The sequence below is a fragment of the Filicampus tigris genome, chromosome 13 (genome assembly GCF_054856515.1).
Source record: "Filicampus tigris isolate MCC_2025a chromosome 13, RoL_Ftig_1.0, whole genome shotgun sequence".
Lineage (NCBI taxonomy): Eukaryota > Metazoa > Chordata > Actinopteri > Syngnathiformes > Syngnathidae > Filicampus > Filicampus tigris.
The window spans coordinates 3,902,870-3,927,417 of NC_141229.1; the positions used below are offsets into that span (position 1 = coordinate 3,902,870).

A 24,548-nucleotide genomic window follows, 5' to 3' on the forward strand; every position below is an offset into this window, starting at 1 on the left:
TGTAAACAAAACAATACAAAAGACAAAAAACAAGTGTCATATGTATTCGTATGAATTATATGTACATAAGTGTTGAATAAACAAAATAAAAAAACAAAGTAATAAAGACATTCAACTCAACACAAGGGGGTAATTCCTTCAAGATGTTTTGTATTATTTGTATCTTTGGTCTTTTAATTATCTTTAATGACTTAATATAAATACCAAATTCGTTTATGAAATTTTGAAAAACAGGGTTGGATTTGTGATATTTTTTCTTGTGGATGAACATTTTTGGCATAGATAAAATTAGATTTGAAGAGATTTCACAAACAAACCAAAAACGTTTCACAGAGGTGTATCGAGTGGGCGCGGTTTCCGCGTCACTCATCGCCACGCTCCTTGGGAGAGACTCCTGTCCCTGGCCGGAGGGAAGTAGACGTTGCTCGGTCAACGGGGAAAAGACGGGCTTGGGGGAGCTGTTTAATCAAGCAGAACCACCTGCCGCCCCTGTTTCAAACGCTGGTAAGGTTTTAAAATGGACACCAATGCACCATGGAAGCTTTATGTCCGGTGTTTTTATTTTGTTAACGTCGTGTGGCCTTGGAGGGCAGTGGGCACCGGCTAACTAGGCTAAGGTTAACGCCAGGCTTTGAGGCCTTGTAGCAGGCCGCTGGGCAGGAGTGGAGCGAATCGTCGCATACGAAAATGGAGGCCCGGTGCTTTGAGCCAGCGAGCCACTCGCGCAAAGGAAACGTCGTTTGATACGTTACGCGACTTTGTAACGCACAGGAAGCGTTGTAAAGTGTGTTTTTGTGTGGTTTTCTTTTCGTTCCGCTAAGCCTGAACAACGTCGGCAAAGCGGCTATTAGCGGCGTTGCTAATGCTATTGGGTAGCTCTTGCACGCCGTGCACATTTTCTGTGAAATCATCGCGGTGAGGCCGTTTTGTCTTTTTTCTTCTTAAAGAATTTAAAAAACTATGTTTGTTTTATATCTTCAGTTTGACATATAGTGCACTACAATTTTGCCGTTAGAGGAGGATTAAGTAGTGCTAGCCATTTTGGAGTGCATTGTATTAAAAAAGTTAAGTGCTTCATCTTCACGTTTTGCATTGAATCGGTGTGGAAATATGAATTAACATTTTATTCGTGAATTCCAATGTCTTAAAAAAATTAAAAATAACAGTGATTACATTCCACCCCCTTATTCAGCTTCTGGAGCAGTGAAGTGTCTTCATGGCAGTTCGTAGAGGACACATTCAGTACTTGGATGTAAGTTGTTTTGCTCACTACAAAGTACAACTGTAATATTAAATTATTTGAAATAGCCTTCCCATTAACACATTAGTACCTCATAGGAGAAGGTTATGATAAGTGAAGTTGTGTGAGGGCCGCCGCATACTGCGCGATGCCCCCGAACCCGACTTGGACCGGACCATTGCACCGCAAGCGCCTATCAGGTTCTTGGGCTCCCCATACAAAATGTTGTCCTTAACCGCTATTTTTAATCCGTAAAAAATATCTTATCAATCAAGGAAGGCTGAAGTTGCTACAGAAAAAGGACCTGGGTAAGAATTTAGACAAAAATGGGTATATATTGATAGGCGGAGGCTCACTCCGTTCACTTGTATATAACCAGCGCTGCATGTACCACTCACGTACATTTTTACCACAAGCTTTGCTGTTTTATACACAGGTATGAAGTATCATTGTGGAGAAGAGCATGTGTGCTTTTTATACTATATTTTTATGGCTTGGCGGCGCCTGTTTGGGTCCCACTCACTTATAACCCAGGTGTTTACTTAAATTTTTTAAGCCTGTGTGAAATGTATGCATTTTGATTGACTGTAAATGGAGACGTTGCCTTTCTTTGTAACATCGATTCCAATTTCGAATCACCGTAAAACCAGAGGCTGAATGTGAAGTAGTTGCCAAATCCCGCACACCGCGCCGGATTTTGTCGGGTTCGGCCGCATTGGTCAGTGTGCGGTAGCTCTCAGGTGAACCCACTTCTTTCGTAGGGCTTAGCAAACAAGCGCCCACACGACCAGCAAAAATCTGCAAGTAATTGATGCTCCTAACCGTATAAACACAAAACACTTAATCATTTCAATCTCTTGTTACAACACTCACTTGGAATAATTAAATAGATTCAAACAGGTTTTGTCACACCTTTCGGTGCACATTTTACTGCTTATTCTGTGGTGGGTGCCTTGGCCACACCGTAGTAAAGGGCACACAGGAATATACAGTACTGTACTTTAGACTCAGCTTCTCAGTACAGCAATGATAACGGTTATGCTTTCCAGAGGAGCATATGTCCATGAATATTGTCTACTTGTGGTGCCGTTTGTGTTGAGATGCCCATTGCTTAAATGGTGACAATACCGCCAATGAATGCAAATTTCTAGCTTGTTTGCCTATAGAGTCGTCATTGTACCATTGTGGTTGCTTGACAACAGCTTGGAAACTCCCAAGTGTGGCCACTCGTATCTCAAGACACCACTCTTAACGTCTCGCTAAGGACTCTTTCTCTTTAGTTGGACACGATGGAAAGGTTCCGTTAAATTGACTTGTGTATTAATCTCAAATATCATCAAAAATATGGCCATCAGCGTCTTCGGCTAAGGAGCATAACTGTCAAGTCGCTGGCCCCCCAGATTCCTTCCCACCAGAATGCACAATTGCAAGCCTTCTTTCTCCCTTCTGAATGGGCCTCTGTCCATCCCGGTGACGGCTTGTCTCGTCAGCCCTGATTGTGTGTCAGCCAACAACAAATCTATTCACCAAAATCTGCTCAGTGTGCAGATGCAGTGAGTTTGCCTAAGACAATTATCTCCTCAAATACTGTCCCTTCAATGAGTGGTGTTCCCTGATACTTTGTACTTATGGGGGTGAAGTTCAACACCCATGGTAAAGTTCAACAGCTATAAAAAAAAAAAAAAAAAAAAAGTAAAAACATATCAGGTATAGCAAGCTCCTCGCTCACGGTTCTCCAAGCCTGGTCTCTTTTTCTTGTCCTGGTAGTGGTAACTGCTCATGTTATATAGCTGGCAATGTCCGCAAACCGCAACTATAATCTTTTTCTCCATGTTGCGCTCTCCACACAAATGCCGCCGAGTGTACAGGACGCTGTGTGTGATGAAGCTCGCCCGATGCCGATTGGCTGCCATGAGGCAAAGAGGGAAAAAAGTTCTTCTGTTCTATCCGCCGCAAATGGATGGATTTTCGGTGCTTCGGTCCGCGTTCCGTCGCTCCAAACACATCATCCGCGCCCGCCCACGCAAACTACTTTGACTTCAAATGAATCACGCCGCCAGAAACGCCCTCAACGTATTTAGTCTGAATGCAGCATAAGACACTAAATTACATTTAGTTGAGTTGTTCCAAACCACTCTGCCGCAGCATTTGTGTGTTGATAGATCATAAGGTGTGGCGCAGGTTATTTATTTTTTTTTTTTTTTCGCGTAATTGTTTGGAAAATTATTTACTATAAAATAATGGATCGTGGTTCACTTATCTGTTATTTAGCATGTTACTATTGTGGGCTGTGCATGCTGGAGCGGCCGGGAGCTGCTGGATAAAAGAGCTTGAGTGGAGACTGGACTACTTGTGTCATAGTACTTAACACAGATATAATAAAATAAATTTTATTTTATTTTTTTTTAAATTTTTTGCTTTTCACCACATAGCGGACTGCTTTGTACCATTAAGCCATTCACACTCTCGGTCGCCTAACACCCCATCTACCATGCCCCCCCCCCTCTGTGCACCCGCTTTCGAGCAGCAGGAGGCATACGATATGTCCAACGGTTACGACATGCCAGGCGAGGACGCAAAGAACGCTAAGACCAACCTGATAGTCAACTACCTGCCGCAGGGGATGTCGCAGGACGACCTGCGCAACCTCTTCAGCAGCGTCGGCGAGGTGGAGTCGGCCAAGCTGATTCGAGATAAAGTTGGAGGTACGCCGGGGCGCCCTCGGGGCTGGGAGCCTAAACACTGGCGAGCTACCACAGCAGAAAACGCGGGGCTTTGTTTTGACTGGCAAGAAGTTAAGTGGGGAAACATAAATCTTCCCTTTTGCTCATCCATTTTAGGGACTTGCTGATTTTTTTTAAAATTTTTTTTTTTTTTTTTTTTTTTAGTTTTCCAACAGCCCAGAGTTTGATTTAATCTAACGGGCCCCTGATGATCTGTGTACATTTTGTTTGTTTGTTTGTTTGTTTAGACTAGCCACTAACTTTACACGTTTTTTTGTTTGTTTTATTTTATTGTTTTCCTTTTTTTTTTTTTCTCTAGGCCACAGTTTAGGGTACGGATTTGTTAACTATGTTAACCCTAGTGATGCAGAAAGAGCTATCGAATCACTGAATGGACTAAGGCTACATTCCAAAACTATCAAGGTAACGTGCACATATCAGGTGTTCTACCATTTGTCAAACGATGCCACCGATGTCTTGTCATGTAACACACCTGTGCTGTCCGCTAACTAGCGAGTAGATGCAGGTAGTGGCGCCATTTACAACGGCCTACTGGTTGCCACAGAGTCTGATTCGTCATCAAAGAAAATGTTTGCATGAAAACACTGCACAAGAAACAGCTGCACTGTTTATTTTTGGGACGAATATGGAGGCTTGGCGATATTTTTTAAAAGCAGACATATTTTTCCTCTAGCCAAAATTAGCTACTTTTCACATCGAGCCTAAGGCGTTGCAGCTAATCAAGCGGCTTCTTGTGGCTGCAAAGTCCAGAATGTGTGGAAAAAGAGCCAGTAAAAACGGTCGTCTTCCGGACATCATTTTAGCGATCCCTGCATGCATTTGTTTATGCCGCCATGCTGGCAGGATAGTGGTGATATTGCCAGGCAAAGTATTGACAGTGGTAAATGATAAATTGGCAGATGATGAGCAGTGATAAAATGAGCGGTATTCAGTCAACATTGCATCCAAGTGAACTTTGATGAAAACATAATGAGATGTGTGCAAGCTGGACAGGTTGGATACAGACATGGCCGATAGACGATATAATAGCCGTGCGCAAAAATGATTTCAAATGACTGCCTTAAAATGTTTTTGCGGGATTTGTGACGTCGACGTTAGCAAGACTATAAAAGCATTGTCATTCATAGTCAACACCTCATACACTTGTCAAGTAGTGTGCAGATCTGTGCATGTGGCGCATGTGGTAAAAAAAAAACAAAAACTCAAATGTGCAGCTCTGTTTACCTTTTGGCTTTAATGTAGTGTTCAAATAGTGTAGTCCAGTGGCCGTTGCATGTCAACAGCTCTGAGAAACCTGGTGTTTGTGTGTATAGGCAGGCAGAATTCAGGATGTCATTCTCTCAAGAGGGTTTTTTTTTTTCTTTTTTTTCCCCCACAAATAGGCTACTCACTAAATAACTACAAGGCTGTTTAATTTCACACTTGATTGTGGGTAGGCACTTGAGACACAGCGAAGTGTCTACAAGCAATTCAGAAGTCAAGTATTTTCCATATGTCCCCTTTAAAGCACTTTTGCAAATAGTACTTGATCAAATATCCACACGCGCGTGTGTGATAGACTGAAGTGCTCACGCGTGGGTCGCCGCCACTTTTCATTGTGCCACCGCTTGCCTCCTTTCGCAGGTGTCGTACGCGAGGCCCAGCTCTGACACGATCAAGGATGCCAACCTGTACATCACCAGTCTGCCCAAGACCATGATGCAGAAGGACGTGGAGGAAATGTTCTCGCGCTACGGCCGCATCATAAACTCGCGCGTGCTCGTAGACCAGTCCACAGGTAGGGCGGCGGCGTTTTAAACGTCGTCGGCGCGCACCCACTCACCCGTGTGTCCTCCGGGAACGCAGGCATGTCGCGTGGCAAGGCCTTCATCCGCTTCGACAAGCGCTCCGAGGCCGAGGAGGCGGCGAAAAACATCAATGGCCAAAAGCCGCCCGGGGCCTCCGAGCCCATTTCAGTGCGCTTCGCCGCCGACCCCAATATGATGAAGAACACGCAGATCATCTCCCAGCTCTACCACAACCAGTCCAGACGCTTCGCCGGGCCCATGCACCACCAGGCGCAGAGGTTCAGGTGAGCAGTTTGAGTCTGGATCCATGGGGAAAAAAATGGTTTATTTCTTTCAAAATACACTTGTTTTTAGCCATCCTAGGGGGCGGCCATTTTGCCACTTGCTGTCTACTTTAAATGTTAACAATTACTTAAGGCTCCGGTAATGACCAATCACGGCTCACCTGTTTTCTGAATTTGATCATGTGACCTTTTTGGTCGTTACCTGAGACTTGTTCAACTGCGATGTCATATTCATGTCGACAGCAAGTGACAAAATGGCCGCCCCCGAGATGGATAAAATTGTGGATTTTACTGCTTTATTCATCTTGCACAAAATATTAATTTGACGTAATGGGGCAGTATGGACCATATTATTGAAAGATCATTTTTGACCTGACTTCCCATGTTATTTCACTGGGAAAAATGATTTTACCCAGACGGCCAGCTATCTTCTCTACTGCTTATTCTGAACTTATTTGCGGAGCCAATAAAACAAGTCAGTCCAACTATACGGCGGTAATCAGGTGCAACGGAAACGGTGAGCACGTCAGTCACGCTTTGTGCCTGGCGGCTTTCCTCAGATTCTCCCCTATGGGCGTGGACCACATGGGCAGCATGGGCGGCGTGGGTGTGCCGGGCAACTCGGCCTCGGGCTGGTGCATCTTCATCTACAACCTCGGCCAGGACGCAGACGAGAGCGTCCTCTGGCAGATGTTCGGCCCCTTCGGCGCCGTCACCAACGTCAAGGTGATCCGCGACTTCAACACCAACAAGTGCAAGGGCTTCGGCTTTGTCACCATGACCAACTATGAGGAGGCGGCCATGGCCATCGCCAGCCTGAACGGCTACCGGCTGGGCGACAAGACCCTGCAGGTGTCCTTCAAAACCAGCAAGGGCCACAAGTAGAGGCGAGAGCTCGGGGGGGGGGGGGGGGGGGGGGTATCGTGTGGAGCATTGCGAAGTGCGGTCCGCTTGGTTTAACGCGTTCACTCAACACTGCACCTTTCGTCTAAAAAGTGTCTCGGAACTTACCCGTGTCGCTCGTTGTTGGTTTTCACTTTTTATCTGGAGCATGAGACTTTAGTATCGTTGTTACAGTAATTCAAAAACCTTCAAACACCTGCTACTTTAATACGCCTAGAGTAGCAATACGTTCTACCGGAACATACCGCAATACTCACAGGTGTATATTTTTTCTGCTCTGTGGAGGGGGAAAAAAATGTTCTTGGCGCGAAATCCCAACATAATTTTGCCTCGTTCATTCATATTTGAAGCCATGTTTTGCTCTGCGCTTTTTCCCCTCACGGAGAAGCAGCCCACGGTCCTGGAGTATTGTCACACGTAGACGGAGAGGCCTTAAATTATACTCATCCAGTGGACGCAAATGTGAGAGCAAAGCACTTCTAATTTGGTTTCCCTTGACCCCTCCCACACCCCATTTCTCTTAAGTTGCTCAAAAGATCAAATTTTGATGTGAATCAACAAGCTTGCCCGCCCCACAGATTGAACTCGGAGTATCTTTTTGTTATTGTCGTTCTTATTTGTATGGGAAAAAGGTGAGGTTTAGGAGGGAAATGTGATGGACCAAATGTAGGCAACGAATGAGTCAGTTATTCAAACTGTGGCTTTCTGTTTCGCTTTCTTTTTCTCCCCCCTCCCACATTGGACAGAGGTACTAAAGAGTTTGATCAGACTGACTGAACGCAGCATCACTTTTTGTCTCCCCCACCCTTTTCATTTGTGTTTAATCAGCACTAAAGCAAAGCTTTTTGTTCTTTTTGTGATTTTCCGTTTTAGCAGAGGCAGGTTTGTTTGGTTTTCATTGTTTTAACAAGTTTTAACAAGTGCTCATCTCAAGTTTGGAGTGAAACAAATGGCCTTTGTTGATTATTACACTTCTCTTTTTTCTTTGTTGTTTCCCTTTTCAACTCCAACCATTAAAAATTTACTTTTGTTTTGCGAAACCTTTGCTTTCTTTGTTTTTTCTATTATTATATTTTCTTTTTTCTTCAGTCTGGCCCAATTGAAATATATACTGTAGTGAAAACATTCCATTGAGACAAATGCTTATTGAAAACAGAGGTTATGGGGGGGGCCATTAGTGTTATGAACCTGTGTTATGCTACTTAATGCTTATTATAAGACATGGATAAAAAAAAAATCTTCTTGGAGTACATTTAATGTGAATTGCTTTCAATTGGCTATCAGGTTATGACTAGTAGTCGTCATCCGCTGTAATTCATAACGCAGGGTTCAATTTACATCAAGTTCTTCATGGCTCGTGATAAATTTTTGAATCTGATACACGGTTCAAACCAATTTGTATTAGGAGTGTTTTTCTGTGCCTTTCAGAATGCTTCCTCTGAGGTTCAGTTATTCACATTGCATGGGAGGCCAGATCAAATGGGCTGTAGATTCCCCACCATCGCTATAGTGTTTCCCCACAACTCCTGCGTTCAGAAATAATGATTTTTGTCGTTGTAATGTGTGACATGTTGTCAATTGCCCAAAGCAGGTAAGACCAGTCTCTTGTTGGACGTTCTCTTCATTTTAAATTTAATTTCATCTTAATTTTCTTTTTACTACCATTCACTGCTTTGTGTTTTTGTTCCTCAAACAGGTGAGTGAATGAGTGAGTGGGGTGGGGAGGCGCTTCTTTCAGCCTTAACTTAAAAGCTCAAGGGGTTTTAGCGATCTGCACACGGTATTTATTAATGTATTCATTTTTTTTTTTCCCATGGAGGACTTGTGCTGATCTTAACCCCTGGCGCCCGTTAAATGTCTTAACATTTGATCATGTCAATAAAAATATTGATGGCTTTTAAGTGAAGGAATGAGTTGTGTGTTTTCGGGGAGAAGTAACCATAAGACATTGAGGATGTTTTAAGTCATTTCTTTAACTTACTGTAAGAGATGGATGTTGGGTGGATGAATGAACCAAAAAGTGCAAATGAAAAATATGGTGAAAGAAATTGGATTTGATGTATTTAGGGCCTTTTCATACCGTCATGTCGCAAGGCGGCACTTAAGGGTTTTCAGTCGGACAATCTGAAACATACACTCAAAAAGTAAAAAAAAAAATAAGATGGGTGGAGTGAACCAACTTTTAATAGGAAAACATAAGCACAAAAAAACATTGTCATTGGTATAAAAAGACAGTTGACCATCTCGTGACTCCTAGGAAATAGTTGCTATTTTTGGTGTCTAAACTTGAGGTTCAATTGACAATGTTGGGGTGGCAGGGCTCAGTGGGCATCGTCCAACCCAGATGTTGGAGGTTCGATGCCCGGCCTTTGTGACCAAGAGTCCTTGAGCAAGATGCCGAACCCCCCAGTTGCTCCTGATGCTGCGTCATCAGTAGGTAAATGAGGAAAAAGCGGTAAAGCGCTTTCGTACGTACCTCAGGTAGAAAAGCGCTATACAAGTGAAAGCCCATTTACCAATGTTACTTATTAATCTGCTGCTGCCATCTCAGCATGACGGATCATGTTAAGGCTTCTGGATTGGAGTCTACATCATCCTTAGGACATGCCTACTGCCGAAGTCTTGAGCGACGGTCACTATTATCCAGTTGGCTGCAGATGCTCATAGACGTAATCCGTTACGAGACATACAGCACAATGTACATCAAGTAGTGAAGGTTTTTGTATGTCTTGGCACTGGCAAAGAAACTGAAAAGTTGCAGCCTGAGTTTATGATTGTTCCCTTTGATCTTTGTACAGTCCGTAGAAGGCTGCCTGTCCTTCTTGAGAAAAGCATCTTAAACTTGGCATAGGTTGTAGCAGGCCACAGGTTTCTCCAGGATGTTGTCACCATCAACCTCGAACACAAAATCGCAGCGGTGCGCGATCAGGGGTGCGTCGGACAGGGTCACGCTCTGGTTGCCTACGGAGATCACTGTGTCTCTCTGTTGGGAGAAAGCAAATAAACGTTCTTTGTAACCCACAACCAAAACAGTCATAATTCTTAACCTTATCCTAGACCCCCACCCCACACACACACACACACCATATAATCCTTCCCCAAATCTCCCAACAATGATCCCTAATTTTACCCCTAGAAATATTAAGATAGTCATTGAATTCTCTATAAACTCAGAAACCTGGCCTTACCCCCACAAATCCTAATTCTACAACCTGCCCCTCTCCAGCCATCCAGACCTTAACCTTAGGACTCGAAAACCTAAATACTGAATTCTTGAGTACATATCCCTAACCCAGGAGTCCCTCCCCCCTTACAAATTCTGAACCTTGAACCCTAAAACTCCAAATCGCAAGCCCTTCCCCTAACTCTGAGCCCATAACATGTCTACTGTATGCCACTTATAAGTGATTCCAATAAACCTGACTAAAATCTCCACAAATCAAATAATTAAAAGTAAATATTCAGTCATCCACTTGCTCAGCGGCAACACCTTTCCAAAGCCTTTGGTTATCAAACCCTGACATGCCCCAGAACACTCACCCCTCTGGACTTCACATGAGAAAGCTAATTCATACTTCCTAATCCTGATCTACAGGTCAGTGCCCCCTTTGAGATTTTTTTTCTCTCTAATTTCCCTCTTAAATGTTTACAATCAAGCCATTTTTAATTTATCAGAAAAAGACAACCCAAGTATACGCCAGCAGTCAAAACATGGTGGTGCCAGTGTGATGGTCCAGGGGGCACTCGGCTACCTCAGGACTTGGGCAAATTGGAACAATGAATACTGCTGTCTACCACAAAATTCTGTAGGTGAACATCAGGCTGTCCCAGTATGTGCAGTATGAGATATACATCCTGTTTGTGTCATACAGTTTCTCCTTACCCGTTTTGATGATGCTCCATTATTGACAACGGTGGGGGTGACAGTGCCCGTGGTATCTGCCGCAGTAGAGGCGGCTTTCTCAAAATCCTTCCTGCATACATGTGCCATGATACCAGCTGCTAAGGCATCACCGAGGACGTTTATCATCGTCCTGAAGCGATCGCTGTGGGAAACAACGGGGAGCGTGACCTCAATAGAAATTTATCTTAATATCTTGCCAGAAAAATGCTTTTCAGTGGCACTCACAGAACCCAATCAATGGCCACAATCAGAGAGATGTCAGCAGGCGGTAACCCCACAGAGGTTAGGACGATCACCATGGTAACCAGGCCAGCTTGGGGTATTCCAGCTGCGCCGATGCTAGCTGCTGTCGCCGTTATGCTGAGGTGAAAGAAGCCAGGCTGTTAGAAATGTGTCAAATACAGACACTTCAGTTCTTACGAACATTCAGACGGATGAAAGCTATTTTCCATACTGCTCACTACGATTGCGGGTGGGATGGAGCTCATACCAGCATACTGTGGTCTGGCTACAGCCTAGACTGGTTGCCAACCAATTGCAGGGCATCACACTTCAGCACAATTTATTTACAATAAATTCTTATTCTTCCAAGCGTTAACGTACATCTAATATCAGAAAAATACCCGGTGACTTCAACTTCTATCAGTTATTTTCTGTCAAGGAACTTGTACTCCAATTTTGCTCTTATGTACTTTACAAGACTGCCTATATACCTAATGGTGACGAGCTGACCGAAGTCCAAGTCGTATTCATTGACTTGTGCGATGAAAATGGCAGCCACCGCCTCATACAGGGCCGTTCCGTCCATGTTGATGGTGGCTCCCACGGGCAGCACGAAGCGAGCAATCTGACGGTCCACGCCACAGTTCTCCAGCAGACACTTCATGGTGATTGGCAAAGTGGCCGAGCTGAAAGAACACAAAACGGATCTTAGGCCAACGTCAGGTTGGGCGGGGTTGGAGTTTGTTGCAAGTCATGCGTGGACTGCGCTCACCTCGAAGACGTGGCCAAGGCGATGACAAGGGCCTGCAGAAGGCCCCTGATGAAGGGAAATGGATTTTTGCGGGTGAAGAAGAAGTAGAAGAGGGGCAGCAAGATGAGGCCGTGCACGAACAGGCCGGACAGGACCGTGATAAAGTACATGCCCAGTTTTTCTCCCAGGTGGGCCGGATCATGCATGTCCAGGATCTTCCCTGCCACTAGGAACACAATGCCGAAGGGGAAATACCTGCAGGATGGAATCATTACCAAAATTATTTCTATTTGGTAAATTTAACAATAATGCCAAATTGATTTTTTTTTGGGGGGGGGGGACAATTTGTAATTGCATTCTTCATTTCCTTTAAACTGTATGACTTAGGTCAAACATTTTAGAAATCTTTCATAAGCTTCTCAGAATAATTGGTAGGAATTTTGACAGAATTTTGACCCGTTTCTGCTGTCAGAGGTGGCATATAGAAATCGTTTTGATGATCCTAATTGAGCCCTAGCAGAAAATGTTAATTCTGATTTCATATAATACAGTGAGAAAACTTTTTTTGTACAGTGTATGTTAACTTCCAAGGAACTAACGGTAGATTGTGTCCCTCATATCACCTGTGAACGAGGGTACTTCAGGTACTGCTTGACTGCAGTGTACTATTTATTTTTAGAGCTAATCTGCCTGTGCTCTGTGTTTATTTTTCAAGCGAGCATGTGTGTGTGAGTGTGTTCCTCACCACATGGCCGCGTTAATGATCTTCATGACGCACTCGTTGATGCACTGGCACACATTGACCAGCGGCGCTCCACGTTCTCCCATCTTTCCCAGGAGCAGCCCTGAGAACGCGCGGGGAAGAGTTTTGATTTAAAGTACCCCAAACCAGAGCACACTGACTTAATTATTGAATTCTTATCCCTAACCTATAAAGCCCCCTTACATATTCTACACCTTGATCTTGAAGCTCCTTGCCTAAAATCAAACCTCTAAGTAAGAGCAAGTATTTACCCCGAGCATTCAAAGTCCCTTATTGAATCCTTAACCCAAATTCAAAATCCTGACATAAACTCCACAACTACTAAACTTTGTGAGACCTCGAGATTTTCCTAAGAGCACCACTTATTTATTCATAACCCAACCTAACACCAAACCCTCCCAGTTTACCTGACACTCCAAAACATGAGCACTGACTTAATTCTTGAATTCTTCTTGAATTTTTATCCCTATCCTGGAACCCTTGCCCGCCTCAAATTCGAAATCTTGAATGCTTAACCCCTTGACCAAAACAAACAAATTTGGGCGACTCCTATCTTCTCCCCAAGAATGCCGCGCACACCACCTTAACCGCAAATCATGAGTCCAAACGGTACCCTGGAACTGAAAAACCCGAACACTGTCTAAATGATTGAATCCTTATCTCCAATATAGAAAACTTTGTCCCTTGAATCTCCAAATCCAGAAATTGGACTTTACCCCCCAGATTTTAAACTTTCGGGGAGACTCCCAAGAACTTCACCTATTTATCCATAAACCCGTCCTAACTCCAAATCAGCTTGTCTTACCCATGGTGGCCGAGAAGATGACGATCCCCAGGACGTTCATGCCCTTGCTGGTACTAGGCACGATCTTGTAGTTGATGTCGGGCGCTGGGGTGATGTCCAGAAAAACCGGGTGGCCCAGGCGGGGATTGTGATAATCGGGCATGACATACACGTAGTTGGCTTGTGATTCCTTTGCGTTGGAACTCTGCACGATGGGTACTAGGTCTGTTCGATACTGGGGAACCACAATAAAGGAGTTAAGCTATGTCAAGCTATTTTGCACTCAATATGATATTTTTAAATGGATCTGCTTACCTGTTGGAAGGTTGCTTCAATTAGATTAGAAGGGATCATGTTCCTATAAAAGACAAAATAGTGCATTTTCATGTCTGCGGTCAAATATATGAATGTATCCCAAATGTCCATTTCCTATAGCGCTCATCCTCAGAGTTGACTTTGGGCAACGTGGGGGGGGTACACTCTGACTGATTGCCAGCCAATCACAGGGAGATAGACAAAACATTCATGCAAATGGACTAGGCAACCGCTTACACTCTTGAGTTTAACCCATTCTTAAATCTTTCTATACTGCTCGTCTTCATTCTGGCCGCAGGTGAGCTGCAGCCCATCCCTGCTGACTTTTGATTTAGGACTTTAGGCCAGCTAACCGTAGCACACATACAGGCAACCACTTACACTCGTCCATCCATTTTCTATTGTTCTCATTAGGGTTGAGGGTGAGCTGGGACCTACATTTGGAATTTCGACTGGTTTATGCAGTTTCACACTGCTAACAATTAAATTAGCAATAGCCTCGATTTACACTAGCAGCGTTTACATGGTCACTTTTTATTCCGATTGTATTATACATGTCGTGATCGATTCCTTTCTGCCGATTAAATGCGGCACTACATTAATCAGAACAGTCGTTTGACGCGCACATTGCTGTGAACATGATTTATCAAGATGGAGGTCATCTGTCTATTTAGCACAGTAGTTGCAGTCTTTTTTGCAATTTCATTAAAGTAACAGCATGATAAAAAGTTACTCATTTGTGATTCGGCCCGTCTATTCGGTTTGAGATGTTTATATGGAGTAGTTTCATTTGGATTCATTGTAATCGGAATACACGGCTCCATGTAAACCCCCCTAGAGTGGAGTGTTTGCAAACGGCCCCAACAGTCGGAGGGATTTATAGCACGTACGTCAGCGAAAGCAAGGCCGGGGCTGTACGGCACGCAAATGGACTCTGATGTCAAGAGTTTGCTTGGCCAGTGGCAAGCAGACGAACGCCGCGCTCTTGAATAATCAGATTTAGCGCGAGTGTATTCGTGGAGCTCTTACATGAATGGCCATGGGCTTAAGCACACTCATGGCGAGCGTAGACAGAGAGAGTGAGTGCGGGGATTAACAGCTTACCAATAAGTGGCTTCCTATTCTTAGGTGACCGGTGACACTGCAACTCTTTTACCCAACGTGATTTCAAAGTCAAAGGTTCTGTGTTCGAATCGTGGTTCAGGCTTTTTGGTGTGGAGTTCTGCCTTTGATTGTGTAGGTTTTCTCCCAATGCTCTGCTTTCAGACTCTAAATTGTCCATAGGTTTGACAGTGGGTGTGAATGGTTATTTTGTCTATATGTGCCTTGCGATGGACTGATGACCAGGACAGGGTGCAGCCAGCTTCTCTCGTCCAATATCAGCTCGAAATCCAAGCCATTCTTAATGGTACCTTGATGGACGAGTTCCCCAAACATACAGTACTCACTACTTAGATTTTCGAGTTAAGTGACATCACTTTTGCTTTGTGTTGCGAGCCAAAATTAGGTTCAGTGACGTGCTTAAAAATGGAGTAATTAAGGTACACATCAAACGCACGAATACTACAGTACGTTCAGTACCCATACCCTAAGCCTGGGCCTGACGTCCGGGTGGATGTGCGCTGTTTACCTGATGAGGTCCAGCAGTGCATCAGCCGAAGTCATAACGGGCCCCGAGCTGGCGTGGTGGCTGTCCTTTTCTGTGCCCGTCCCCGGGTGGATGATGAGGACAAGCACAATGCCCACGATGACAGCGATGAAGGTGGTCCACAGGTAGTAAGTGATGGTCAGGACACCCAGTCGGCCACTGGCCTTGGTGTCCATGGCTGACAGGCCAGACATAAGACTGGAATGCAACATTAGGAGGCGTGGGGTTAGTCTGGTCGGAAGTGAGATCTTTTGGTAGTTACTGTTAACTGCGACAGGAATGTCCAAACGTTTTTCACTGAGGGCCAGCAAATCGCATGGGATGTGGGAAAAATGCTAAAACCAATCGAACGCATCGTAGGTTAACTAAAGTTAAATTTAGTGAAAGCAGAAAAAGGTAAATGCATATAGATACGTTTAACTTTTATTTTGCATTTTGATTACATTAAATTATAATTAAAAGAAATAGTGCAACATCTTTCAACATATATTGAGACACAATTGGTCCACAGGCCAGACTCTGGACACCCCTGGACTATGACTACATTATTAGACGCCAATCCAGATTGATTGTGTTCTGTAAATCCACGAAAGGTGTCTTGTACCTGGATGTGATGAGAGGTAGAATCAGCATCTTTAGCATCCTCATCAGCAGCTCCCCGGGGAAAGAGAAGTAGATCTTGGCCTGTTAATGGAGGGGAACACCGGAATTGAAACTTGAAACCCCTTGGTACCACAGTGACTACTTTCTAAGACTTGGTCAAACGAAACTCTCCACATTGCATCAGAGGATGATGACATGATTGATTGCCATCTACTGTATATTCTTCATCCAATCGATCCATCAGTCTAATGGCTGTCATTTGTGAACCACCCGCTCATCCCCCAAGCATTTATCCAGCCTACATTTGGAGCATTTCGTCCATCCAGTCATCCATCCTTCTGTCCATCCAAACACCAGTACTGCCTTCGATCCATTCATCTGTTTTTAGTCCATCCCCGTGCTTGACCATTCAACCAACATCCATCCAAATCAACATTGTTTCCAATGATCAATTTCTTTGCCCATTCATCAGCCAATACCCCCATTAATCCTTAAGTCATTCCATACAGCCATCTGTCTGCCTGCCCGTACAACCACAATTCCATTCATTCGTCCATCCATCAGTCGAACCAGGTGTCAGTCTTGCCACCGATCCACCAACCATACTGTATATCCAACCATACTTCTGTCTGTCCTTTCACCCTGCTAACCATCAAAACCACGCACCCATCCCTCAACCGTTTATCCAGCCTACCATCCAATGGTTCGTCCAGCTAGTCATGCATCCTTGTGCCCATCAATCCTACCATCCATCCATTGGCCCCTCTCTCTGACAGAAAGACACACTTATGCTTCACCAGTTTGTCCAATTATACGAGTCTGATTCATCCGTCAGTCTTATCAATTAGGTGAAATTGGATCATTTTCCATGTTTCTATCACGACCCTGCCATCAGTCCAACCCAGTCAAACCCATCCATCTGCCAACCATTCATCCATCCTTCCATCCATCAGTCCGTACCTGTGTTGACAGGTTCAGTGACCTCAAGAGGAATCCCAGTACGCAGCCCGTCACCACGGCAAAGACGGACAGCGTCAGGAGGCCGTTCCTCCTACAGTAGTCCTTCACGTATGCGCTGACTTTCCGCGGCATTTTTGGCAGCATTTTCTTCCACCGCTCCATCCTGACCAACCGTCCCAGGCCTGGCGCCCTCCCCACCCTACCCCCTGAGCGAGAGCAGCCGCCCAAGTCGTATGGCGAGTGAGGTACACGGAGTACACCGCGAGATCAGCCGGCCTGTACGATTCCTGCGTCGGGTCTGGTTTCGCCGGCGAGGTGCTCATTCAGGTCTCGGAGAGCGCAAGTGTTTCCTGACTCCTTCCTGGTAAAGTCTCCCTGTATTGGATTATCCCCCTATCATGCCAACAGAGACTCCCCTCCCACCTTTGCTTGGCTCACGCTTAAGAGGGCTCAAGACAAGATGGTAGTGCTGATTCCATTCATAGCTCATTAGACAATCACTACCAACCTTCAGAGCTGTTCCATTCACAAACAAACGGGTGTCCTGGCTCACGCCAGTGAGTTGAAAAGATTGAAAAGTAACTCCCTATTTCAAAATGTTTGGCGTAAGAGTTAGTTTCCCCCTTAAAATGAATGGGAAAGGCATTCATGTGTTCCAGCCCCACCGGAAAAAGCAAGAAAATTGGAGCGTTTTTTCACAAGAAAAGTAGCGCTCTACAGTATTGTAAAATGTTAGAAGATAAAAAAAAAAAAATAGGATGTAAAGAATTTAAATCATTAAAGCGGAAGTCAAGCCAAACATATTTTTTAAAGAATGTGATCTGTGCAGGCCCACTAGTTGAAACACAGCATTCCGATGAATATTTGTGGAATATGAGTTAAGCAAAAATATCCACCCGTTTTTAGTCATCTCGGCGCGACAAAATGGCCACCCCTTGAGATGTTTTTTTTTTAAATCTTTAATTTGTTGACATTCTCGAACAGGAAAACATCTGGCATTCTTCAGAAAAAAATGTCTTGATACATTAGAAACAGGCCACCCCCTGAGATGGCTAAAATTGGGTGGATTTTGCTGCTTCACTCATATTTCATATTAATCATATTGCCTTGTTTCAACTCGAACATATTCTTGAAAAAAATATGTTTGGCTTGACTTCCACTTAAAGAAAAAATTACCGATAAGTAAAGAAACCTTTTTGCATCATGATTTCGCATATAATTCAGTGGACATTGTGCTGCTCCTTCTGGTGTGCGCACGATGGCCACAAGGTGTCAGTGTAATACATACATAAATATATACTGTGTTGTACACGTAGAGTTGATGGTGGAATACATGGAAGAGTAAGCTGCAGCAATATTAGTCTTTTTTTTCACAGTGCAGAAATAATATACGCCTGTATTGATATATTGTCTGTCTATATGTGTTGCACCATTTGTGTTTAAATTTCTGTTTTTAAATGTTTCTACCTACCGCAACATCAATGCTAGTTTTATGGCGTTACAGCGCCACTTCAGGCCTGGCATGCATACTACACCGTCTCAATGTCTTCCTCTAGGGTAGATGTACACTTTTTTATTTTTTTTTAAAAGGATTTGTGTTCATGGCAATCTTTTTAAAAACAAAAAAGATCGTCACCGTATCCGTGTGTATGAGCCTTAACAGTAAACCTCAACTGGGAGTGGCAATAAACAGCTTGAATTGCCACGCCACTCCCCCACGCAAACCCAATTATCCCGACAGCGTGACTTCTTAAGCCTCCTACGTCACGGCGCCTCCGCTAACCCCTCACCCGTCCTGAACTTGCTTCTCTTAACAATGTCCGCCGACGTCACTCGCCACCAATCCAATAACCTGTAATCTCCATTGGGAACAATGTAACAACTGTAACTGCTGTGACCTGGGGAAAAAAAGACTTTAAAAGTCCGAGCACAACATTTACGGTGCATCAGGAAAGCGTTCGCAGCACCTCACTTTTGCCACATTTTGTTATCTCGCAGCCTTATTCCAAATTCTATCATGAATTTTGGAATAAGGGAGACTGTCGAGGCGCTCGAGCATTTGGGGTTTCAGTGCCTTGCTCAATGGCACCTCTGTAGTGCTGTGAAAGACACTCATTTTTCAGCTTCAGTTCACTTAATAATACATCGTTAAAATAGATTATGTTCACGTTCTTTTATTACTTTCCAGTTTGATTTTTTTTTTTTGTGCCACGTCCAAATCAGCTCTTCTGTTAGTGTTGTTTTTTTTATTTTTTTAAATGCATTTCCTTTTCAAACATACACGGCTGCACACTCGTGGTTGGCTGCGATTAAGTATAATTAAGATCTGAGTTTAATTCATAATGATCATTTATTCCGTGTCCCGTTAGTAACTCAAATACTTTTTTCCGCTCAAATGAATGGAAAGATCATCAATCTGTTCCAGTTACCCTTCCCTCCAAAAATATTTTCGGTGATGTGTGTTTTAATGATCAAAATTACCACTGTATTACAATGTAGAGTTAAATAGAATTAAAAAAAATAAAACATTTTTTGTCACACTGCATCAATTGAATGGTTATTGTCCTGCTCCTTCCGTTATATTGTCTTTCTACATGTGTTGCTGCAGTCTTGAATCTGTTGCTGAAAGTGTTAAAGCACTGAAACACAGCTGCTGTTTGGCATTAGCATTAAGCTAGCTGATTTGTTTGAAATACTCATGCTCAAGCTGTAATTGTCTTTGTTGAGCCACCATACAGTGCTCGTTTCTCAAGTTTGCACAAAATTGACATCTAAAGTAGAAGATAATTGGAGCTATTCGCGTGAAATGGGGGCTCTGAAGTATTTTTGGGACACCCTGTACACACACACACACGTCGTTATTCTTGCTTCAGTGTTTCTGTAGCTTGCCTGCTGTTTCTGTTTGATGACCAGTCATGCTTATCATTCAGGGGGCCGCCGCCTTTTCACTTGCCACTTTCACTTCTCTCAAAGTCGATTTTTGTACACCTCCGAATCACCGTGTCAACCATCCGCTGCTGTACCAGGCAAAAGAGTAGTAGTCGGCCACGTCTTCTGCCTGGACACCACGGATGGTCAGAGTATAGTCGGAGCCGGATCGTGTGCCGGTGAATCGAGATGGCGCGTCGCGGAAGCGACTGGTCGCTTTGTAGATGAGCAGTTTAGGAGCCTGTCCAGGTTTCACTTGGTACCAACTAAGATCGGTACCAATGTTTGAACTCCCCCTGGCGCCAATGGTCACCGTCCCTCCGAGAGAGACGGACTTGATTCTGTCCATCGGCCTCAGAAAATCCTCGGTGGAAAATCCTGAAACGACATGATTGAGAACCTAACATCCACTGTGAAGCAACACCAAATGTAAAGTCGAAGGCAAGACTTTTGATACTGAGATGAAAACTTTTGAGATTTTTGTCCGCGTTCTTATCACAATCTGCGCCGACATGAAGTTTTCAAGAGTCTCACCGGGAATCAGCAGAACCCAAAAGACGAGTGTGAGTGCGGGGGACCACATCCTGACTCGGGTTGCTAGTGGAGTTTGTGTGTAAAGAGGGTTGCAGACTTTTGAAGAAGCGGCGGAGCAGCCAAGCGTGGACGCTCATGCAAATAACGCTGCGGGCGCACCTGTCTTTGCGAAAGTGAGAGGTCACCGCTTCCTGTTTTTTGGACTCTAACATGTCTGCCTGAGGCTGTCTGACTTTAGCAAACATGAACATGTTTCGTGCCGTTTACTCCGTTTACTGTCCCCGCCTTGCAAGTAGTCGTAAGCTAAGGGTTAGCTAGCATGTTGTCATGAAGGCTGTGTTTTGCTGAAGTGGTTTTGATCGGGTTTCTACGGCCGCCATCTCGGGCGGCTACACACAGCTGTTATCATCGATCATCAACTTGTATGATTATGGTGTTTTTTCCACGTTTTTTGACCACCGCCAGCTGATCTAAAATCGCGATACCGGCAGAAAGTTACTGTGTGGAGGCAATCGTCCTCCCCCCCCCCCCGTCAATCAAGCGAGTCGGAGTCACGTGCTGTAAACAAGTTTGCGTGATTATCATTTTTTTTTCTTTTCACATTTCACATAACCTGACCCAATTATGTGTAGGCATATGGGTCTGTTAATTATGAAATATAATTTGGTACACTGGCTCTCTCTTGTGGCAGATGACAGAATCCCTGAAAGAAACGCAATTAACATGAAGATTTAAACAATACCATACAGTTTGATTGAAAGATAATCAAACAAGAATGACGCTTTTAGCTACAGGTATATGCAACATTTTTTTTTTTTTTTTACTTTGAAATCCAGTTTAGTACAGTTCTATTGTGTTTAAAGGACAGCAAATGTCCTTTTTTAGTTCCTAAACCTCTCGAACATATATTGTTTTAAAGTTGGCCATTGTGGTGGTAATTGTACAGCAAAATATTTTTTAGGTGGAATTTTGAAAAGCATAGATTTAGAGTCTTCAATAAAACGAATATGTTTTAAAGCGGAAGTCAGCCGTCAGCCAGCACCTAGATCCCATTACGGCAACATTAAAGCTTTTTTAAAGTCAACGCAAACTTTTTTTCAAGAATATGTTCTATGCAAGCCCACTAGTTGAAACGGAGCATTCTGAGAAATATTGCGTTTGTGCAGTAAGTGTTAATCCACTCGTTTTTAGCCATCTCCGGGGGCGGCCATTTTGTCTTCTGTCGACTGAAAATGCCATCACAACTGGTCACAACGACCCATCACGGCTCAGATTCAGAAAACGGGTCAGCCGCGATGGGTCGTTGTGAGCAGTTGTGATGTCATCTTCAGTCGACAGAAATTGCAAAATGTCCGCCCCCCGGAGATGGCGGGAAACGAGTGCATTTTGCTACTTATTCCACTAGCGCAAAATTAATCAGAATGCCGGGTTTCCACTCGTGGGCCTGCTGGGAACTTATTAAAAAAATATATGTTTGGGTTGACTTCCGCTTTAAGGATGAATTTGTGCTAAGAGTGGTTCCGAAGCGTACGCAAATGAAGCTGCGAGTGCACCTGCCTTTGTGAAAGTGAGAGGCCTCCGCTTCCTGTTTTTTTGGGACTCATTGGACTCTTCCACATCAGTCTGAGAGCACTGGTATCTGTATTGTTGTTTTTAGCAAAAATGCACATTTAGTACCTGTTTGACTCTGCTACATCTGTATGCAGTTGACCCGTCCCAAAAGGCCGCATGCTGCATCCCTTGACTGACATCACACACATTTATGGAAGGAAACCGTCAGCGGATGGTCGCTCATTGACAGTCGACCAGCTTTTTTTACGGCCGCCTCACCGCTTTGCATGACTGTGGTTGAGTTTCGCCGAAGGAACCAAACTCATCCTTGGTAAGTAACAAACCAAAAATAATTTATGATCATTTTTCCACTCTGTGACATTCAAGGCTCAAGAACTTTAGATTTCTCAACCAACTCGTATCTTTCCGATGTCAAAATGTTGCATTTTCGGGACATCAATGCTTCTGTTTTTCAGACTCCTTAATTATTTACTTTGCTGATAATTCTTCAGTTTTCATTGAAGAATTTAAAAAAAAAAAAAAAAAAAAAAAGGTTCATGTTAGTGGGGAAAATTAAGAATTAAGAAAAATGAAGAAACCTCAAATTCAGCATTTTTCAACCGATTCAAACTGTTCCAACGTTAAACTACTATTTTACAATTTCTCTAAATTTCTTGTTTTCCATAAAAAAAAAAGTATATACACATGTAAAAATTCCATAACTGTGTACAAAAATGTTCCATCATTTATACTTTTTGAAGAATCTCAAAAGATAAGGCAGTCAATCAAGATTTTTCTCCTTTTCTCTACTAGTATGTATGTGGCTGCAACGTAAGTGTGCTCTAAATTTAGAAGAGAGTCCGAGGCCAAATTTTATGCGCAGCTCGTCCTCATCGCTACATATTCTACACAAATTGCAAAATATTCCACATACTTTTGTTGGAACTTTTGTCTATCTTAGCTATTAACCTTTTATACTGGAGCTATATTGTTCATCTTTGATTGTACACGGCACTGAAAATGTAACTGTTTGATGATGTTTTGAAGTTTGTAGTCTGTATGTGAAATACCTTTAAAAAGTACCTAAACTGAGAAAAGAAAGAAATAATATTTGTGTCAATTTTCACAAAACAAATCCACCCAGACATGACTGTAGTGTGTGCTAGAAACTCAATTCGACATGCTAATATTAGCTGCTAACGACGATCTGTTTTCCTCAATATTCAGCTGTGGACTAGTTGTCACCAATCATGGCGGGGGGGGTTTTTTGTTTTGATTTGTTTGTTCTGTAATGAGTAACTTTACATTATTGCCAGGTTTGACATAACATTTCCCAGATGCATCTTGAATAAGAGCTAGAAAGCCCAAACCCATCTTGGGTATATGCTAGAAACCCAAATCAATATGATGATATGATATAATAATGGCTTGTCTTTAGTCAATTTTTGTCACATTCAATCGACTGTGAGCTATCATTATCTAGATAAATTAAACTAGCTTTTTTGTTTTTTCACTCACTATTGCCAGTGTTTTGCAAAATGAAAATGCACAGACATGTCCTAAGTAGTCAACACTAAGAACAAAAATTGGCATAAGTTAGCTACTAACGACTCGTTTTTAATGATTGGCTGTGGGCCCGTTTGCCACAGCTAGCATTAGCTAGCTAACAATTGCCAGCTTTTTGAAAACAAGTTACATCATTATTGCCAATTTTTACAAACCAAAAGAGCTTAAAAAAAAAAAAAAAAACAGAATTGACAAGCTGACATTAGCCGCTAACAGCTTCTTCCCAAAGTTTGCCTGTACATACAATGATGGAATAATGTGTAGTATGACTTATTACGAATTTTTGGCCGTATCTTCCCCAACGAGAAGCTAACCAAAATGTTTGAACACCTCAAGTGTGTTCTTGTACATTCATGTGACCCGAACCATGACCTAAGTGCCGTTGAAAGCATTTGCAATTGAAATAACTGGGCCTCTCCTGTCCTGTCCCCCCCTGACAGCGGGTGAGGTGCGCCGGCCCACCCTGACCGTCTTCCCCCCTTCCAAAGAGCAGCTGCAGACAGGACACGGCACAGCCGTCTGCGTGGCCAAAGGGGGTTCCCCTCCATCCTGGACCCTGGGCTGGAAGGTGGGCGGCACCCCCCGTACCTCGGGGGTGTCTCACAGCGCCCTGGGAGATGCGGACGGGGAGGGTCTTTACAGCTGGACCAGCACCTTGAGCCTCCCGGCGAACCAGTGGAGCAAGGGCCGATCGGTGAGGTGCGAGGCCAGCCTAGCCGGGCAAAACCCTGTCACCCAAACCCGGTGCTTGGAGTAGAGCCTGAACCCGAACCTGAGCCCGAGTCCTTTTGAAGCATTGTGAAATAAAATGTCTTGAGTATCACCATCAGTCTGTGTAGCAGCTGCTTATTGGACAAGGGAAGCAAACTGGGTTACGCGATAAATGAACGCCTCACCCCTACATTAAAGGGGAAGTCAATCCCCATGTTCTTGACAATATTCTGTGTTGCACCACGAGTCTAAACGAGGCATTCTGATTGATATTGTGTTTGTGGGCTATAAGTTAAGTAGTAAAATCCGCCCATTTTTGTCCATCTCAGGGGGCGGCCATTTTGTCACTT

The 24,548-nt window shown here is 43.7% G+C and overlaps 2 protein-coding genes and 1 gene segment (V, D, J or C); 2 read left to right on the forward strand and 1 right to left on the reverse strand.

The window, feature by feature from the left end:
* Nucleotides 1–340: 340 nt before the first annotated feature.
* Nucleotides 341–24,076, forward strand: LOC147137192 (ELAV-like protein 1). Of its 2 annotated transcripts, XR_015089403.1 has the most exons (9): nucleotides 341–504; nucleotides 1,193–1,252; nucleotides 3,768–3,945; nucleotides 4,283–4,386; nucleotides 5,608–5,761; nucleotides 5,830–6,055; nucleotides 6,616–6,907; nucleotides 22,077–22,252; nucleotides 23,928–24,076. XR_015089403.1 is itself a non-coding variant. In XM_086050283.1 (7 exons), exons 2-7 carry the CDS (start codon nucleotides 1,217–1,219, stop codon nucleotides 6,938–6,940), a joined length of 1,023 nt encoding a protein of 340 aa, XP_085906409.1. In that variant the 5' UTR covers nucleotides 341–504; nucleotides 1,193–1,216; the 3' UTR covers nucleotides 6,941–6,969. The 2 variants fall into 2 exon arrangements, 1 of the variants encoding a protein (XP_085906409.1); XM_086050283.1 differs by lacking the exons at nucleotides 22,077–22,252; nucleotides 23,928–24,076 and having other exon boundaries at nucleotides 6,616–6,969.
* Nucleotides 9,132–17,267, reverse strand: slc1a8b (solute carrier family 1 member 8b). The gene is made up of 11 exons (XM_086050281.1): nucleotides 16,909–17,267; nucleotides 15,950–16,029; nucleotides 15,328–15,543; nucleotides 13,698–13,740; nucleotides 13,404–13,617; nucleotides 12,581–12,680; nucleotides 11,857–12,090; nucleotides 11,576–11,770; nucleotides 11,088–11,222; nucleotides 10,842–11,004; nucleotides 9,132–9,941 (listed from the first exon to the last, which is right to left on the reverse strand). Exons 1-11 carry the CDS (start codon nucleotides 17,068–17,070, stop codon nucleotides 9,795–9,797), a joined length of 1,689 nt encoding a protein of 562 aa, XP_085906407.1. The 5' UTR covers nucleotides 17,071–17,267; the 3' UTR covers nucleotides 9,132–9,794.
* LOC147137194 (Ig kappa-b4 chain C region-like) lies at nucleotides 22,740–24,244 on the forward strand. The segment is given in 2 exon segments: nucleotides 22,740–22,752; nucleotides 23,928–24,244. Coding segments are annotated over 2 exon segments (330 nt in total).
* The last annotated feature ends 304 nt before the right edge of the window (nucleotides 24,245–24,548 follow it).

What these genes read in the sequence shown, in the direction of transcription:
- LOC147137192 (XM_086050283.1), top strand. Translation starts at nt 1,217, where the DNA reads ATGGCAGTTCGTAGAGGACACATTCAGTACTTGGAT. An exon ending in TACATTCCAAAACTATCAAG is followed by an intron (nt 4,387 to 5,607) that starts GTAACGTGCACA and finishes CTCCTTTCGCAG; the next exon opens with GTGTCGTACGCGAGGCCCAG. An exon ending in GCTCGTAGACCAGTCCACAG is followed by an intron (nt 5,762 to 5,829) that starts GTAGGGCGGCGG and finishes CCGGGAACGCAG; the next exon opens with GCATGTCGCGTGGCAAGGCC.
- slc1a8b (XM_086050281.1), bottom strand. Translation starts at nt 17,070, where the DNA reads ATGGAGCGGTGGAAGAAAATGCTGCCAAAAATGCCGCGGAAAGTCAGC. An exon ending in GGTCAGCTCGTCACCATTAG is followed by an intron (nt 11,223 to 11,575) that starts GTATATAGGCAG and finishes CTTTCACCTCAG; the next exon opens with CATAACGGCGACAGCAGCTA. An exon ending in GTGGCCATTGATTGGGTTCT is followed by an intron (nt 11,005 to 11,087) that starts GTGAGTGCCACT and finishes TGTTTCCCACAG; the next exon opens with CGATCGCTTCAGGACGATGA.